The sequence below is a fragment of the Pteropus medius genome, unplaced genomic scaffold (assembly GCF_902729225.1).
Source record: "Pteropus medius unplaced genomic scaffold, Ma_sr-lr_union100, whole genome shotgun sequence".
NCBI classification, from domain to species: domain Eukaryota; kingdom Metazoa; phylum Chordata; class Mammalia; order Chiroptera; family Pteropodidae; genus Pteropus; species Pteropus medius.
The window spans coordinates 5,767,798-5,787,190 of NW_024349799.1; the positions used below are offsets into that span (position 1 = coordinate 5,767,798).

At 35.2% G+C, this 19,393-nt stretch overlaps 1 protein-coding gene and 1 pseudogene across 3 annotated transcripts in view; both read left to right on the forward strand.

Moving 5' to 3' along the window:
- Positions 1–19,393, forward strand: part of MED13 (mediator complex subunit 13) — a 98,097-nt gene that overhangs the window by 63,891 nt on the left and 14,813 nt on the right. For 2 of the 3 annotated variants that reach the window (XM_039885824.1, XM_039885826.1), the window contains 11 exons: positions 77–238; positions 1,855–2,078; positions 5,695–5,884; positions 6,778–7,240; positions 8,422–8,641; positions 9,279–9,470; positions 9,681–9,904; positions 15,838–15,980; positions 16,489–16,647; positions 16,765–16,950; positions 18,724–18,872. In XM_039885824.1, coding sequence (XP_039741758.1) covers positions 77–238; positions 1,855–2,078; positions 5,695–5,884; positions 6,778–7,240; positions 8,422–8,641; positions 9,279–9,470; positions 9,681–9,904; positions 15,838–15,980; positions 16,489–16,647; positions 16,765–16,950; positions 18,724–18,872 — 2,312 coding nt within the window. Of the gene's footprint in view, positions 1–76; positions 239–1,854; positions 2,079–5,694; positions 5,885–6,777; positions 7,241–8,421; positions 8,642–9,278; positions 9,471–9,680; positions 9,905–15,837; positions 15,981–16,488; positions 16,695–16,764; positions 16,951–18,723; positions 18,873–19,393 lie in introns of all 3 variants that reach the window. The other variant, XM_039885825.1, reaches the window with a different exon arrangement.
- Positions 16,987–17,104, forward strand: LOC120621283 (uncharacterized; annotated as a pseudogene).

A 19,393-nucleotide genomic window follows, 5' to 3' on the forward strand; every position in this document is an offset into this window, starting at 1 on the left:
ATGCATTTCTTGTTATCCCCCAATTTTTTTATATTTGCAATAGCAATTCTTATTTACTTTTTTTTATTGGTTGTAGATGTGAGTATGCAGTGCTCACAGGATATACTTCAAATGCTCCTATCTCTTCAGCCAGTTCTTCAGGATGCTATTCAGAAAAAAAGAACAGTAAGGCCTTGGGGAGTTCAAGGTCCTCTCACTTGGCAACAATTTCATAAAATGGCTGGCCGAGGCTCTTATGGTAAGTAATTTATAGTAATGTATAGTGACTGATTTTGTATCCGTCCTCAGTTTCTATGCCCAACTTGACTAAGCATATTTGTTTTCTTTAAATACTTTTGTGGCTTAAGGCACAATTCTAGCTTTTTTTTATTTTAAGCATTTTCAGCATTCAGTTTACTAGGTTCTCTACCCCACTTCAGAAAGAACAGCTTCACTTAGATCTGTTTTTATATGTTAGACTGACCAGTAAGATTTTATGTGAAGAAAGAATCATACTGCCAAAAATTTTAAAAGACTAACACCACTTTTTTTGTTAAGTCATCATTCTATAAAATTGAATGAAAAATGGGGTGAAAAGGAAGGGGTAATACTAGTGGTAAAAGGCCCCACGGTCTTTTTTAAAGAAAACACATACACACACACACACAGACACACACACATTGAGTGGAAAACGCTGTTAATTATATTTTTGCATTCTTTTTAAAACAAAATAGTAGACATACACAAAGTTTTTACTGATCAGTACATGTATCGAGATTTTTTTAGTGGCTGCATGTGTTCCGTTGTTCTTTACATATGACATTATTTACCAGTCTACTATTCATGGACACATAGATTGTTTCCATCATTGTCATTACAACAATTTTTTTATAATGCACACATCCCAGGCCTAAAGCATGTGTGTATTTTTTTTAATATTGCCAAATTACTCTCCACAGTATAAATTTAAACTCTCATCAGTAAAATGCCTCTTTCCCCAAACCCTCGCCAGTAGGGTGCTGAGTAGAAGGGTGAAAGTGGTTGTTTCATTACAGTTTGAGAGGTAGAGTAGTATAGACTGTGCACCTCTGCTACTCTTTGTATCATACTGGACAAGTTGCTTAACTTCTCCATTCCTGCTTTTTTATCTCTAAAATGAGATTAATATTAGTGTATGGTTTTTGTGAGGATTAAATGAGTTAATGTATATAAAGTTCTTGGAAAAATACCTAGCACATAGAAAATGTTATAATTGTTTGCTATTATTTTAAATTGCTTTTTTCTTAATGAGATTGAGCATCTTTTTATGTGTAAGTTATTTCTGTTTCTGTGAACTTTGTTCATATCCTTTACCCATTTTCTGTTAGATTTTTGGTCATTTTCTTATGGGTTTATAGGTCCCCTTTAAATGGTAAGGATATTAACTTTTTCACATATGCATTGCAAATCATTTTTCCAATTTGTTGTTAATCACTTGGCTTTGTTTATTGCTTTTTTATACCAAAATTTAAAATTTCTTTTATAGTCAGATTAATCAGTTTTAAAATGGATAGGTTTTATGTTATGCTTAGAAAGGCTTTCCCCTGTCCAAATTTATTAAAAATAAAACTACCCTCCCATGTTTTCTTTTGTACTTTTAAGTTTTCATTCACATTGATTTTGTCTGCATTTAAATGAAGGTATAATTCGTATGTTTTTTAAAGATTATTTAACAAATTCCGAACTATGGAAAAGTCTCAGTCACTGGTTTTAGATATTTTTGTTTTAAATCAAAATATTTTTACTACTAATAATGACTTTAGTAACTTTTGACATTTAAATTTAAAAAATGCACTGCTTTTAAATATTTTCTTAAAATATATCTTTTTTATTTAGGAACTGATGAATCCCCGGAACCACTGCCAATCCCCACGTTTTTATTGAGTTATGATTATGATTTTCTGGTGCTTTCTCCATTTGCTCTCCCTTACTGGGAGAGACTTATGCTGGAACCCTATGGATCTCAAAGAGATATAGCTTATGTTGTACTGTGTCCAGAAAATGAAGCCTTGTTAAATGGAGCCAAAAGCTTTTTTAGAGATCTTACTGCAATATATGAGGTACGGGTTTAAAAAGAGGTGGCATTTTTAAAGTACCTTATGATTTGTATGCTTACATATAAATTATACTGGGTAGTTCATTTGATTGGGACAGAATAGCAATAATGTTAGTTCTTTGATATCACATGTTTAGCTCTTATACTAGCCAGTTACATTCTTTATAGTGTTTGACCCAAATGTAATGGGCCATGGTGGAAATTGCCATAATAAACATTGAGAGCATATCTGTCCCATCTGAGATAATCTTTTTCTAAAACAAGGAATAGCATTGTGAAATAGCCAGGGAAAGATTATATTTATAAAAATTCTAGTTCTGATTCTCTAGGATCTCATGTACTGACACTAGGCCTTACTTTTCTCATATCTGTAAGATCATTTCATTTCTGAAATTCTTGACTAATCTTTTAAGTTATAATTCTCAGGTTATATCTATTACTGAGCGCAATGATTACAAATTTAAAGTGCTGTGGGACATAAAGTCTTAATTCGTTATACTTTTTTTCCCCATAAATGTTTAGAAATTCAGTCTTTAAAATTTAATTTCTTTTACAATCTGAATATTAGTTTGTTCTGGTTTAACTCTTTATAGATGTTCCACTTAATTACAAGGTATTTGTAGTGTGTTTTGTAGAAATAAATGTTTCCCAAAGAGTCATTTGGAACATTAGTCCTACAAAATTTTCTCAGAAAAATGTTCCATAGTTAACTTGGTTTGGGGAAACACTGTGTATTATATTACCTTTTAGAGATTTACTATTTATATTAGATTATTAAATTAAAGCCTTTGAAATCTTAACAGTAAAGAAATTCCATCTAAATTTTCTTAAGCCAGTATGGCAAACTTATTTGATAGTAGGCTTCTTGTAACATCAGTGGCCCACAAAATTGAAGCGAGAGCTGGCAAATACATAGTGTATTTTATCAATTACTTAAAATTATTTTTTAAATTTATTTTAATTAGTTTCAAGTATACAGTGCATTGATTAGATATCTATATAGTTCATAAAACGATTCCCCTAATTGCTCCCTTCTTCCCCTGACCCTCCACCTAACCACCATATTAATGCTAACTGCATTCTCTATGCTGTGTTCCACATCCCCTGACCATCCATCAGCTACTGATTTGTGTTTCTTTAACCCTTCACCCTATTCTCCTAGTTCCCCAACTCCCCTCTCCTCTGTCCATCACCAGATTGTCCGCTATATACGTGAGTCTGTTTTTGATTAGTTTGTTCTTTTTATTTTTTAGATTCCACATATATATGAAATCATACAGTGTTTATCTTTCTCTGACTTAAATATTTTCTGGGTCCATCAAAGCAATATCTTTTTCCATCCCCTTCCTTTTCATGTGTAGGGGTCTTGTTTTCTTATCCTTTCAGCCACTCTGTCTTTTGGTTGAAACACTTAATTCTTTTTCATTTAAGGTATTTATTAATAGGAATGTAGCTGTTACCATTCTCTGTTTCTGTTTTTGACATGTTTTTTCTTCTTAAAGAAGTCCCTCCAACATTTCCTGTACTACTGGCTTAGTGGTGATAAATTCCTTTTGCTTATTTTTGTCTAGGAAGCTCTTTATCTGTCCTTCAACTCTAAGTGATAGCTTTGCTGGATAAATTATTCTTGGTTGTAGATCCTGGGTCTTCATCCTGTCAGATATTTTGTGCCAAGCCCTTCTGTCCTGCACAGTTTCTTTTGAGAAATCAGCTGCCAGTCTTATGGGTGTTCCCTTATAAGTAATTATCTGTTTTTCTCTAGCTGCTTTTAATATTCTTTCTTTGCCTTTAACCTTTGGCATTTTAATTATGATGTATCTTGGTGTGGGCCTCTTTGGATCCCTGATTTTTGGAATTCTCTGAGCTTCCTGGGGTTTTATGTCCATTTCCTTCACCAGGTTTTCTATCATTTTTTTCAGACAACTGTTCAACATCTTGATTTTCCTCTGTTACGCTGATCTAGACATATATTTGGACCCTTAATAGTGTCCTATATCTTCCTTAAATTATTTTTATAGTCTTAGCATCTTTTTCCTTGCCATTCTGATTACGTGTCCTTGGCTTTCTTGTCCTCTAGATAGGGCATTTAATCTTTTTCTTTATTCACTATATTCCTTTGTTTATTCCTTTTAATATACTTATCTCAGATAATGTGTTCTTCATTTCAGACTGGTTCTCTTTTATAATTTCCATTTCCATTTTTGTTTTTTTATCTCTTTGTTGAGGTTCTCACTGAATTTATCTACACTTCCCAAAAGTTCATTGAGCATTTTTATAACCAGTGTTTTGAATTCTGAATCTATTAGATTACTTGACTCCATTATATCTGGATCCCTGTTCTGTTCTCTCATATGGTTTCTGCTTGTCTTCCCATTTTGGCTGCCTTTCCATGTCTGTTTCTGTGTACTAAGCAAAGCTCTTAAGTCTCCCGGTCTTATTAATGTGGATTTGTGAAGTAGGTGTCCAGTGACACAGTCCTGAAAGGGGTTCAGCTGCAGGCCACATTTAGCCCAAGCTTCTACCCCTCCGGGGCCACCTGTTAAGATTCAGCAAGCAGTCCACAGATGCTGTGCTTATAGTTGCCTCAAAAGGCCACACCGGGAACTGAGGCCAGCTGCCTCCATGGTGAATCTAGGTGCTGCTCAGCTGACTTGCTGAGGATATACCTAGATGGGGCTTGTGGGTGGCCGGGAGTTGGGGGAGGCGGAGTTTCAAGGACTCCTCTGGGCGGAGCAACCTCTGTTATCCAGTTTGATGACATCCCCGCTATGGTGGCGCTGTGTCCATGCACTGGGAGGGGTGAGTACTCAACAGGGAACAATGGATACCGCTGGCTCTTCTGTACCTGGCGTGTCTTACCTGGGCCCTCACTCCGACAGTGTCTTCCTGTAAGTCCTTGGTGCCTCCTGCGTGCAGCTGGATCGGCACTGGTGCTCAGAGCGAGCAGGTCCGTCACCGCGAAAATCCGCTCAAGGACATGCCCCCTTTAAGAGGCTTCTGCTGCTGCTGCAGCCTCTGTGTCGGCCGCTTGAGACCGTGAGCCCCGCGTCCTGGCCCCATCCTACCTTCTGCCCTTGCAGGGTGATTTCTTGGACTTCTGCCTAGTTATATGGCTTGTTCATCTAGATCCCAGGCGATATTTCCTTGCTGCTGCTCCTTATTACCGTCACAACTTTGATTTGGTCACCAGAGGGATGAACAGAGCTTCTACTTTTGCCAATATTCTGCCCACCCCCCGTTTTTATTTCAATTTGATTTGAGGATATATATATTTATATACATGGATTGGGTAGATGTACAGCTTAAAATGACTGCATTTTTATGTTCACTTATTTCTGTATTCTGCATGTTTTCATTCAAGTTACATGGTTCTAGTGCCATTATTATTATCTATGTATTTTATTTCATTGGAGATATTTTAATTTTAAAATCACTTTAATGAATTTCTAATGTAAAAAGGAAAAAGATCTATGGTACCACTTTACCCTTGATGTTTTTATTCCAGATGTTAATTATAAGTGATAAGCTTATTTTAAATAACTTAAATGCTTTATTTCATTATATGTACTCAAATATTATAATAATTTCACTAATTTTGCTTTCTGTATATGTATTTGTAGTCCTGTCGATTAGGTCAACATAGACCTATTTCTCGACTGTTGACAGATGGAATCATGAGAGTTGGATCTACTGCGTCAAAGAAACTGTCAGAAAAGTTGGTAGCAGAGTGGTTTTCTCAGGCAGCTGATGGTAACAATGAAGCATTTTCTAAACTCAAGCTTTATGCACAAGTCTGCAGATATGACCTAGGTATTAAATTTGTATTTATTGTATAAGACCAGTGTTAGCAATTATGGCCCTGTCTGCCAGCTGTTTTTGTAAATAAAATTTTGTTGGAACACAGCCATGCTCGTTTATTTACATATTGTCTATGGCTGTTTTTGTGCTATAAGATCAGACCTGAGTAGTTGTAACAGAGTCTGTGACCTGCAAAACCTAAAATATTACTATCTGACCCTTTACATAAAAAATTTGCTTATCCCTGCAAAAGGGATCTCATCAAGTAGGAGGAAATTGGGGGTTATAAACAATTTTCTGTTCATAGGTTTAAAGGTAAGATAACTTGTAGTTAACTTAATGACACCAGGAAACAATTCTTTGTTGGAACTAAGAAAATGACAGCTATTTAAGACTTGCTGTTAACACTCTTGAATTATATATCAATGGACTTACTTTAGACTGAATCCAAAGAGACACAGAACCACAATATTGAACCTTATTAGACATTCCTATAATTTGAACCTCATGATAACATTTTTCCATTTTATATTTAATTAGCTTCCAGTGTAGTCAAATTTATTCAACTTTTGATTTAGGAACCCTTTTAATGGTTGTTAAAAATTTGCTAGATACTGTTATTTACATTTAATTAAATATATCTAGGAAACAATTTTATTATACTTTCATGGAAGCCATTTCTTTATTTTGTATGCAAATGCTGGTTTACCTTTTCAGTTCCACTTAAAATTTGTTTCTTCAGTTTCTAGGGGAAACGTAAAGCTAGTGTGCACTACACTTGTTAGCAAGCAACTTAGGGAGGGTAATTACCAAAAAAGGCATCAAGTAGATATTCACATAGTGGAATAAAGAACCAGTCAGTGAAATAAAGAATTAAATATCCTACTTGTTTCTATTATCTTTAGGTCCTTATCTTGCTTCCCAGCCATTGGACAGCTCTCTACTTTCCCAGCCAAATTTAGTTGCCCCTACAAGTCAATCTTTGATTACTCCACCTCAGATGACAAATACTGGAAATGCTAATACTCCATCTGCCACCCTAGCATCTGCAGCAAGCAGCACTATGACAATGACTTCAGGTGTTACCATGCCCTCTTCAGTTGCCACAGCTAATTCAACTTTGACCACAGCTTCAACTTCATCTTCATCATCCTCCAACTTGAATAGTGGAGTGTCATCAAATAAACTACCTTCATTTCCACCCTTTGGCAGTATGAACAGTAGTGCTGTGGGATCCATGTCTACACAAGCGAGTACAGTTCAGAATGGCCAGGTAGGAGGGCAACAGTCATCAGCTCTACAAACAGCTGGGATTTCTGGAGAGTCCTCTTCACTCCCCGCTCAGCTACATCCTGATGTATCTGAAAGGTACCTTTAAATATAATTATTTTGCAGAAATGTAAATATATGATGCTTCTTTTGTCTAATAAGACAGTTGTTAATGAACATAAAGGGATTTTTTATCTTATTTTTGAAATTTTACTTTTTGTAATGTTGAATATTTTACTTATTAAAATTATAACGTAGGCTCTTCATAAAAGTTTTTATTATCGAATCCTAGATTATCAGGCTGGGAATTAAGACCTTGAAAGCCATTTAGTCCACCTATCCTATGATGTTTGAATCTCTTTTGTGACATAACTGTCAAGTAGATTTGCCTGTGCAAATCACTTCAGTGATTTAGAAGTTATTATTGTACCCATTTGTTCATAGGCTTAAGAGACATACCAAGATTTGGATAGCAGTCCTGCCATTTACTGGCAATGCGACTTCAAGAAAGTTAATCTAACCTTTCTGAGCCTGTTTTCTTACCTATAAATTGGGAGGAATAGGATATAATGTACATTAAGTACTTTATGCACTGCTTCAAAATGCTTGAGTTATTTATAATAATGATGATGACAGCTCTCTTTATTCCTTTTATGAAAAAGTCATTGAGTGAGCTTCCTTTTTGATTTATAAATTAGGTTTGCCTGAGCTTGGTTATATCTTTCAGCTACCTGGGTACAGGTTTGCCCAAAGTTACAAACCATTAATTGAACATCTTCAGTATATTTGAATTTTTAAAAAATCATATTACCATCAAAGAATGAACCTTATTCACCATTGAAGTTATGAAGTATAAAATGTGAATGTGTATAGCTAAAAATGAAGAAAAACATTAAGTTTGGAAACCTGATATTTTTTTCTAGTCAAACTCTGCTTCTAGCCAGCTTTGTGATCTTGGGCAGCTCATTTAACTTATTGTCTCAATTCTGTAACTTAAGCACTAAGCTCTCTAGTGTTTCTGATATTCTATGGTTTTAAGAATTTTTTATTTTTTAATGCAAGACTTCAACACAAGCGTCTTTGTACATCATAAAATTGTACATACAGTGTTCATAGTTCTCTTGGAAGAGAAGGAGATGTCCCTCATTTTTATAGACTCTCCAACACTCCCCATCACCAAAAAAAGGGGAGAGGGCATTAAGAATCTGCTTTGATGTTGTCCCAAGAAAGGTACAGAACAACTTTTTTCCTAACTGTCTTGTTTCTACCTCAAATTTTAGCACGATGGATCGAGATAAAGTGGGCATCCCCACAGATGGTGATTCACATGCAGTCACTTACCCACCTGCAATTGTTGTTTATATAATTGATCCTTTTACATATGAAAATAAAGATGAGAGCACTAATTCTTCTAATGTATGGACTTTGGGGCTACTTCGATGTTTTCTGGAAATGGTCCAGACTCTTCCTCCTCATATTAAGAGTACTGTTTCTGTACAGGTAAGAATGATAAATGTTGCAAATAAAATTTATGTAAAACAGATATTGACAGAAGTTTCAAAAATACTATTCTCTATCCAAACGGATTTTCCAAACTGATTTTCTGCTATATTGATTTTACTTTAAATGATATTATGTTAGAAATCTTAGAGTTTATAAAAGATAGACTTTACAGTCATAGCACAATAATAATAGAGAATAAAAAGATTGCATTAAGTACATTAAATGTTTCTTCTGTGTTTCTTTTATAAGCCATTTTTTAAATTCATAAGCTTAAATACAAAAATTGAGTATGGACCTTGGTAAGCTAGAGTTCTAAATAAGGCAGGTTGCAAGTAAAAGTAAAAAGAAATTTATTAAGGTATTTGCAGAGATTTTAAATTATAGACTACAACAGGACTAATCAATGGCAGTATTAATATAAGTGCTTTGTAGAAAGTTTTAAAGATTTTTGCATAGCCCATTGATAAAATTGAATATTAAAAACCTATATAATAAGAAAATATAATTCTTTAACATCATTTTAATTTGGTTTTATTTAAATTTTCTAATAAAAGTTTTTAGAGTTTTAGACCCACAGTCCTTTTTATTCTCTAGTTAGAAGTTTAACATTTTTATATTTGCCTATAATTCTTAGATTGTTCCCTGTCAATACCTGCTGCAACCTGTGAAGCATGAAGATAGACAAATCTATACCCAGCATTTAAAATCCCTGGCTTTTTCGGCCTTTACCCAGTGTCGGAGACCCCTTCCAACATCAACCAATGTGAAAACGTTGACTGGCTTTGGTCCAGGTTTAGCTATGGAAACTGCTCTTAAAAGTCCTGATGTAAGTATATTTTCCATGACCAGAGTTATTGAAAAACTATACATTTTATACGTTTATGTAAAACTAAGTGCAGTTCTGTGTTTAGCTCTTGTTTTCTAATTATCTTATAATTGGGTAGAGATGATGTATTACATTTTCAATAAAAATCTTTCAATAAAAGATTTATCTGTGATTATGTAGTGCCATAGTACCTTAATTTTTATTTTACAGAGACCAGAGTGTATTCGACTTTATACACCTCCTTTTATTCTGGCTCCAGTGAAGGATAAACAGACAGAGCTAGGAGAAACATTTGGAGAAGCTGGACAGAAATATAATGTTCTTTTCGTGGGCTACTGTTTATCACATGATCAAAGATGGATTCTTGCTTCTTGCACAGATTTATATGGAGAACTTTTAGAACCTTGTATCATTAACATCGATGTTCCAAATAGGTACTTATATTTCCTTAAATGTGTCATTATATCCCCTTTAAAAAAATTCATACATACAATTACTTTTACTTTTAATAAATAGAAAACTGTTTTGAAGCTTGTGTACGTTAATATATTAAGTTTTGGGATTGTAGGTGCTTTCACCCTCTTTTAGTAAATATATTGTATAATTAAGAGAATTAAAAATAATTTTGATTAATCTCTGTTACAAATAAGATTTAAGGTCCCTAAGTTTTATGTAATCTTGAGGCAATGATTTTATTTTGATTTTTAATTTTAATTTTAATTTATTATTTTTATTTATGGTAACATCAGTTAACGAAATCCAAAAAGTTTTAGCTTTACACTTTAACAGTAAGGCATATATATATTTACACTGTGTGTTCACTTCCCATAGTTAGATTTCTTTCTGTCACCACGTATTTGCCCCCTTTACCCCATCTACCTCCCGCCTCCTCGCTCCCTTCTGGTAACCACTAGTCTATTATCCATGTCCACGAGTCTGTGTTTGTCCTGTTCATTTGTTACTTTTAGGTTTATATCCCACATATAAGTGATACTTGATTTTCAACTTTTTCTGTCTGCCTTATTTTGCTTAGCATGATTATCTCGAGGTCCATCCATGTGGTCACAAATGGCAGTATTTCATCTCTTCTTATGGCTAAGTAATATTCCATTGTTTAATGTACTACAGCTTCTTTATCCAGTCATCTATCGTAGGACACTTTGGTTGCTTCCATGTCCTGGCCACTGTGAATAATGCTGCTATGAATATCGGTGTGCAAATATAAATATCTTTTCAGATATGGGTTTTCAAGTCTTTGGGGTAAATACCCAGTAGAAGGATTGCTGGATCGTATGGTAGATCAATTCTTAGTTTTTTGAGGAACTTCCATGCTGTTTTCCATAGTGGCTGTGCCAATTTGCAGTCCCACCAGCAGTGTATGAGTGTTCTTTTTTCTCTGTATCCTCTCCAACTTGTGTTATTACTTGTCCTGTTGATTATAACCATTGTAACAGGTGTGAGATGGTATCTCAATTGTGGTTTTGATTTGCATTTCCCTAATAGCTAACGATGTCGAGCATGTTTTCATATATTTGTTGGCCATATATTTGTATGTCCTCTAGGAAGAAGTATCTGTTTAGGTCCTCTGCCCATTTTTTGATTGGATCGTTTGTTTTTTTGTTGTTATATTGAGTTCTATGAGTTCTTTATATGTTTTGGATATTAGGCCTTTATCGGAGGCATTGCTTGCAAATACATTTTCCCATTTGGATGGTTGTCTCTTTACCTTGTTGACAGTTTCTTTTTCTGAGCAGAAGCTTTTTTAGTGTGATGGAGTCCCATTCATTTATTTTAGCTTTTACTTCCCTCACCTTTGAGGTCAAATTCATAAAATCCTCTTTAAGTCCAAGGTCCTTGAATTTAGTTCCTATGTTTTCTTCATTTTATTGTTTCAGGTCTTATATTCGGGTCCTTAATCCATTTTGAGTTAATTTTGGTGTGTGGTGATAAGACAACAGTCTAGTTTCATTCTTTTGCAGGTGGCTTTCCAGTTTTCCCAGCACCATTTATTGAAGAGGCTTTCCTTTCTCAGAACACTGTATGTTTTGGCTTTTTTGTTGAAATTATTTGCCCATATAAACATGGGTTTACTTCTGGACTCTTGACTCTGTTCCACTGGTCTGTGTGTCCGGTTTGCTGCCAATTCCATACTGTTTTGATTATTGTCACTTTGTAGTATAATTTGAAGTCAGGCAGAGTGATGCCTCCAACCTTGTTCTTTTTTCTCAGGATGGCTTTAGCAATTCGGGGTCTTCTGTGCTTCCATACAGATCTGGAGAAGAATGTATAAATAGCTGTTTTGGGATGAAAGGCTCTGTAAATGTCATTTATATCCTGTTGGTCTAATGTGTCATTTAAGGATGTTATTTCGTTATTGGTTTTCTGTTGGGATGATCTGTCCATACTGACAGTGGGGTATTTAGGTCCTCTATTACAATAGTGTTTTGGTCTGTTAGTAATCGCTTTATATATTTTGGGGCTCCCTGATTGGGAGAAAATAGATATTAGTAAGTATTATGTCTTCTTGGTACATGATTCCCTTTATCATTATGAAATGTTCCTCAGTATCTTTACCTTTTTTATTTTGAAGTCTATTTCGTCCGATATTAGTACCGCTACTGCCGCTTTTCTCTGAATGAGATATGCTTGAAATATCAGTTGTCCACCCTTTCCACCACTTTGAGTCTATATCTGTCTTTGGAACTGAGCTGTGTCTCCTGGAGGCAGCATATGGTTGGGTTTTATTTTTTGATCCAATCTGCAACTCTGTGCCTTTTTGGTGGTGAGTTTAGTCCATTTACATTTAGAGTGATTATTGAAATATGAGGTCTTATAGCCATTTTATGTTTTCCTTTCTGGTAGCTCGGTGTTTCCATGCTTTCTTATCCTTGTATTTGTTTTTTTTTTATTTTGGTTGGGTTTTGTGAGTTTTCCCTGTGGTCTTTCTTGTTTTATGTTGTATACTTCAGTTCTGAATTTTTGGCATGTGGTACCATTACGAATATGTAAAGGATAGTTACATATATGTAGTCATCCATTTTCTTCTGTGCGTCTCTTATCTCCATTCCCCCTTGCGAATTTGGATCTTTGAATCCTCCCCTTTTCAGTCATTGTTGTCTCAATTTGTCCCTATGTGTGCCAAACGTTACTATCTTGCTATAGCAAATCTCTTCTTTAAGCTTATAATGCCCTGTTCTTAGTAAGGGTTGCACTCCTCTGCTTCTACCTGCCTGCTATTCACCTGATTCCTAATTATGCATTGTTTTTCTTCATTTTGTTTTAGGCGAGCCGACTCCTTTCAGTATTTCCTGTAGTGCAGGCCTTGTAGCGGAGAATTCCCTCAATTTTTATATGTCTGGAAAGGTCTTTATTTCTCCCTCATATCTGAAGGAGAGCTTAGCTGGATACATTATTCTAGGCTGGTAGTTCTTTTCATTTAATAGTTTGAATATTTGATTCCACTCCTTTCTGGCTTGTATGTTTTGTGCTGAGAAGGCTGACGATAATCTAATGGGTTTTCCTTTATAGGTTACCATCTTCTTTTCCCTGGCTGCCCTGAGAATTCTCTTTGTCATTGATTTTTGGTAATTTTAATACAGTGTGTCTTGGAGAAGGCCTTTTTGGGTTGAGATAATTGGGTGTTCTGTAGACTTCTTGAAACCAAGCTCCAGCTCATTCCTTAGATTTGGGAAATTTTCGTCAACTATTTATCTGAAAATGCTTCATAATCCCTGCTCCTTTCCTCTTCTTTGATAATGCCCATTATTCTTATGTTTCCTCTCCTGACGGTATCAGCTAGTTCTTGTATTTCTCTTTCATTATTTTTCAGTCTTCGGTTTCTCTCTTCTTCCTTCCGATTTATTTCTAGATTCCTTTCTTCCATTTGGTCGATTCTATTTCCCAAGCTTGCTGTTTCATTTTCCATCTCTTATAGTGTGTTCTTTATCTCCAGAAGTTTTATTTGATTCTTTTTGAGGGTTTCAGTCTCCTTGCTAAAGAACTCATTCTGTTCATCCAGTTGTTTTTTTCAGTTCCTGAAATTGTTGATATGAATCATTTCGGATCTCATTGTTTCAGAAGTACTATCCTGAATTCTCTGTCATTTAATTCGCACATTTCTATGTCTGTAAGCTTACTTTCTGGAAATTTTTCTTTCTTTCTGAGATGCTTTGTCACCTTGGTTGTTTGTGGTGTTTAATGAACTATTTCTCTGCCTGGATATTAATGGATGTGTATTCTGTTTTTCCAGAAAGAAAAATGCAAAGGCGGCATTTTTCTTTTGGTTTCCAGTAGGTGGAGTCTAAGCCTCTTGGATCCCTGCTTTATATAAAACCTTACTAATGTCTTTTTTTTTTTTCCTTATAGATATTTAATCATGGTCACTACCCTCATTCTCAGTCCCTGTCAGTGTTAGTGACAGTTTCGGTAGTGTTTGCTCAGATTCTCTGGGGCTCCATGGTGTTCGGTCTTGGAGGATATGGGGGGAGTGGCCCTCTGGGTTGGGAGATGGCGGCTGTGGCTTGGCCTCAGCTTTGCAATTGTGGCCAGTGAAATCAACTGCTGTTTCTCTGCCGTCCCGTCTCTCTGTTGTCCCCATTTCTCTGCTTTCTGCCCTGATGACTGGACACTGCTGCCTGCTGCATAGAGCTCCCAGCTCTCCCAGGCAAGGCTGTTCAGGGAACTCACTGCACCTTTTCCCCTTCCCCCTCCTCTTATAGGGAGCTCCAGCTGTGAGAGAGAGCCTCCCTGTTTTCCCCTGTCTACCACCCAACACCCGGGGTTCTGACCTTTGGTATCTCTTACATGCAGATCGTATGCTCAGACATGCTGGTGTGCAGTTTGGGTATTTTTTGTTGAGTTTTAGATGTTCAGCTTATTGTTGTTTCGGGGGAGAGATCTGGCTGCGTCTCTCACTCTATCATGTTTTTCAAGGCAACGATTTTAGCCTGAAAATATTTGAAACATGGAACTAGAAAGTCCTCTGCAATTAAAAAAAAAATCTAGAAGCATCCTAGAACATTTACTTTTCTTGTGTACCATCTAAGATATAGACCCAAAATTGAGTTAACTTCCTTTACTAAAGTTGTTGATTAAAAATATTACCATGTAAATATTAGAGTGTCTTCTGAAGGTGGTCGCCACTCTTTTAGACTTCTTGTTAGTAATTAGATATCATGGCTGTTTATTTATGAAGGCTGTAACTAATAGGTCACAGCAGGTTAGCCTCATATTGAGTTATCACTTAATGGACATTTTTAGTAACATGTTTCAAAGGTATTGAACACTGCCTACGAGATCCCAAAAAGCCCATTCAGTAATTTTTAATTTGGTTCTATCCTTTTATTTTCTTTGTTATATTAAGGTTACATTCAGAAATTGGATACATGCAGAAATATTTAATTATTAGGTTATAGTAGTGCCGAAAAAGCAGAAACATTAATTTTATGTTGGTTATGAAGATTTATTGACTATTTTATAAACTTAAAGCAGTACTTTACACATTTTCTTGATACATTTTGATTTGTTTAAGTAGAATAATATTAAGTGAGCTTTGAAATGAGTATGCTTCTCTGTGGATAAGAGAGTAGAGAAAGAATACTACTACCTTTCTGATACAAAGATAGTATTGCCATTTTACTGAAAGTAGAAGTGAGAGAATGGTTAAGAGGTCCAACTCTAGAGTCACAGAATGTGGGTTCAAACACCAATTCTACCACTTACTGGCTATGTGATTTTGAGCCAGCTGAACTATATCTTCTCTGTAGAATTAGGATAATTTTATGTGTCTCATAGTTTTGTTAGGATGAAATGACATATTATATGTAAATTAAGCATGTTTGATACATAATAAGTACTCAATAAATTGTAGCTGCTGTTGCTCAGCCACATACTTGCCTAATAAAGGACGTGCATGTAGAAAACACCACAATGTTGTTTGGTTTGAGAAGTGTGGTGTTTTGTTTGCTATTCTTCAATTTAAAGTATAGAGCAAGGGTTGGCAAACTATATATAACCTATGGCCATACTCATTTCATGCTGCAGCAGCAGAGTCGAATTCTTGCAACAGACTCTTGATGGCCTGCAAAGCTTAAAATATTGTCCCTTTAAAGAAAAAGTTTTCTAATCTCTGGTGTAGAGCAGTGTTTCTGGTGAGTTTTGGTGGTTCATGGATAATTTTTCATTCTAAGTTAAGTATACATTTTAATGTTAAAGAAAACACAAACTATCATATGATTTTACATATATTATCGATTAGGACTTATGTAAAATGTATCGAATATTAAAGTTAAGGGACTAGATTCTAATAAATTTGAAATGTCATACGTTTTAGAAATATTTGTGACTTTCTCTTTATTCCATACAACAGGGCTCGTCGGAAAAAAGGATCTGCCAGAAGATTTGGTCTACAGAAACTTTGGGAGTGGTGCTTAGGACTTGTACAAATGAGTTCATTACCTTGGAGAGTTGTAATTGGCCGTCTAGGAAGGATTGGTCATGGTGAATTGAAAGGTAAAATTGTACATTTATTATTAATTACTTAAATTTGTTTTATGTTAATTCATACACTGTTCATACCACATTTAGGTATGTATATGTATTGAGTAAAATGCAAAGGTTATAAAAAATTGTTTTGTTGTTGTTGTTTTCTCTTTTTAAAGAGGAACCATAGATGTCTATGCCACAGACACATTTCACATTTTGAAAGTTTATTTTACAGATTACAACTTTAATATCAGTGTCATTACTAATGTTCTTATTTGTCATCTTTCATTTTTTCCTTCCTCTTATTATTCAGCTCATCCTCTATTCAGCGGATACTAACTGATATTGACGTACATTACAGTTGGGAAGTGGATAATGTTGAGTAACATCACCAATAAGAAGTTTTTGGCTTTATGATGACTCCTATTTGAGAAATACACTTATTTTAAAACCATTATGTTTTAACTTTGGTTTCGTAGGGTGTTAACAGTACTGTTACTTTGGATATCATTTGTTTTACTGTTGATACCCACAGATTGGAGCTGTTTGCTGAGTCGTCGAAACTTGCAGTCTCTAAGTAAAAGGCTCAAAGACATGTGTAGAATGTGTGGAATATCTGCTGCAGACTCTCCCAGCATTCTCAGTGCTTGCTTGGTAGCAATGGAACCCCAAGGCTCTTTTGTTATTATGCCAGGTCAGCAATCTTTAGTTTATATCAGATTTAATTCTTCCTGTACTTAAGTTTCTCAGTATCATGTAAAATTGTTTCTTTATTTATTAAAAGAAAAAATATCTTTTATTTTCTTTACAGATTCTGTGTCAACTGGTTCTGTATTTGGAAGAAGCACCACTCTAAACATGCAGACATCTCAGTTAAATACCCCACAGGACACATCATGTACTCATATACTTGTGTTCCCTACTTCTGCTTCTGTTCAAGTAGCTTCAGCTACTTATACCACTGAAAATTTGGACTTAGCTTTTAATCCCAACAATGGTAGGTGAATTATTTTTTAAAATAAGTCTTGATGAAGTCTATTGCCATGCCACCCTGAACAAACCCAATCTCTCTGATCTCGGAAGCTAAGCAGGGGCGGGCCTGGTTAGTAGTTAGATGGGAGACCACCTAGGAAGACCAGGTGCTGTAGGCGTAAAAAACAAAACAAAACAACAACAACAAAAAAACAAATCTTGATGATTATGGCTGACTGTAGGCTGATGAATGCCTCTCAAACCATATCCATGTCTTATGAGTGTCCCTGAAACCTGTGAATGTTATCTTATATGGAAAAAAAAAAAAGACTGCAGGTGTGATTAAGGATCCTGAGATGGAGAGATTATTCTGTGTTATGCAGGTGAGCCCTAAAAGCAATCATATGTATTTTTATAAGAGGGAAGTTTGGCTATAACAAAAGAGAAGAAAGCCATGTGATAGAAACAGAGGTAGGCAAAGTCAGAAAGAAGCAATGCTATGCCTGCTGACTTTGAAGATAGAGGGAGGGGCCATGAGCCAAGGAATGCAAGGAATATAGTTCTAGATGCTGGGAAAGACAAAGAAAGAGATTATCCCCTGGAGCCTCCAGAGGAAACTTGGTACCTTGATTTTGGCCTAACGACCAGCACTTTGATTTCAGCCCAGTAAAATTTTGGGCTTCTGGACCCCAGAACTGTAAAAGAATAAATGTGTGTTGTTTTAAGTCAACAAGTTTGTGATAATTTGTTAAAGCAGCAACAGAAACTAATAGTCATTCTCCTACCTTATTGAAACCAGAACTGGTGCTATTATTTCATAAATATTTACTTATTTTAAAAGATAACATTGATCATAAAATATTTATAAAGGTTTTTGCCTATACTGTTGAGTTACCTGCATGTGAATTTTGTAGCTCATAACTATATTCCTTTCTATCTTGATTTACCAAAATAATACAGTAATTTATATAAACTGTCAGATTAGGGATGTAACTTTGCTCATTGAATTTATAGATTGCATTTTAGTAAAATAGAAAATTCTGTTGTTGCTCTCTGAGTTGCCTTATAAAATGGTACATCTCTAAAGTCATAAGTATGTGTGTTAATTATTCTCTTTTAGTGTGTTATACAATAACTTGAATGGTTTACTTAATAATAAAGAATAAGTATTAATTGTGAATAGTTTTATTTTAAATACATTTTCATTTTCAGCATACTTTTTGCTTTGTATAAATTTCCTGTTGCTACTGTAAAAAATTTCCACACACTTTGTGGCTTTAAACAATACACACTTACTGTCTTACAGTCCTGGAGGTCCTAAGTCCAAAATCAGTCTTACTGGTATAAAGTCACAGTGTCTGCAGGGTTGATTATTTCTAGAGGCTGTAAGAGACAATATGTTTCCTTGTCTTTGCCAGCTTTAGAGACCACTTGCATCTCCTCATGGCCACTTCTTCCATCTTCAACACCAATTCTAATCTTACTGCCTCCCTGTTAATAGGGCCCCTGTGATTACATTGGACCACCAGATCCAGAGAAATCTCCATTCAAGATCTATAGCTTGATCACATCTGCAAAGTTTCTTATGAAACACATTAGGTCGTGGACATCTTTAGGGGGACATTATTCAGATTACCACATGCTTGTTTATGCATAATTGTTAAAAGGCTCCTAAAACAATACTTGTTACATGGTAAACATTCAGTAGATATTGGTTAAATTAATTTTAACTCTTGCCTATAAATAACCATGAGGTATGAAAAATGGAATATTTAATTTTTTTCTTTCTCCTTTATAGATGGAGCAGATGGAATGGGTATCTTTGATTTGTTAGATACAGCAGATGATCTCGACCCTGATATCATTAATATTCTCCCTGCATCTCCAACGGGATCTCCTGTACATTCTCCAGGATCTCATTACCCCCATGGAGGTGATGCTGGCAAGGTAACCAACTCTGTTTTAAAAGTTGTTTATCTAAATGTCATTCAGTAACTTAGTAATGAATGGATACATGACATAGAGCAACATTTTTTCATTGGAAATTAGCAAATAGTGAGAGTATTAGTATATTCATGCACTTTTGCCTTAGAGACATAAGTATTTTGAATTGTACATTATTAAGAGGGTCACTGTGGCTCTGCTTTCCCTGGCTTCCTCTTTTCTAGACTACTTTGCATTAATCCATTTTTAGTATTTTTCCTGCCATTTCACTATAACTTCTATTCAGGTGTAGGATCAGATTATCTGAGAATCACTATATTGTTCTAAGAGCTGCCATTCATATCAGGGCTGTGACAAGGACAGAACGGAAAAAATATTGACCACCTTGCTCCCAGCCCCCATTTATTTTTAGCAGATATGGAAGCAGGCTGTTTTCTCCTGTTTGAACTCAAAACTAGTTGGCCTTGAATAGCATCTTTGAGTGAAATTTTATATAGTGATTATTTCATTACTGTAGTAGGTAT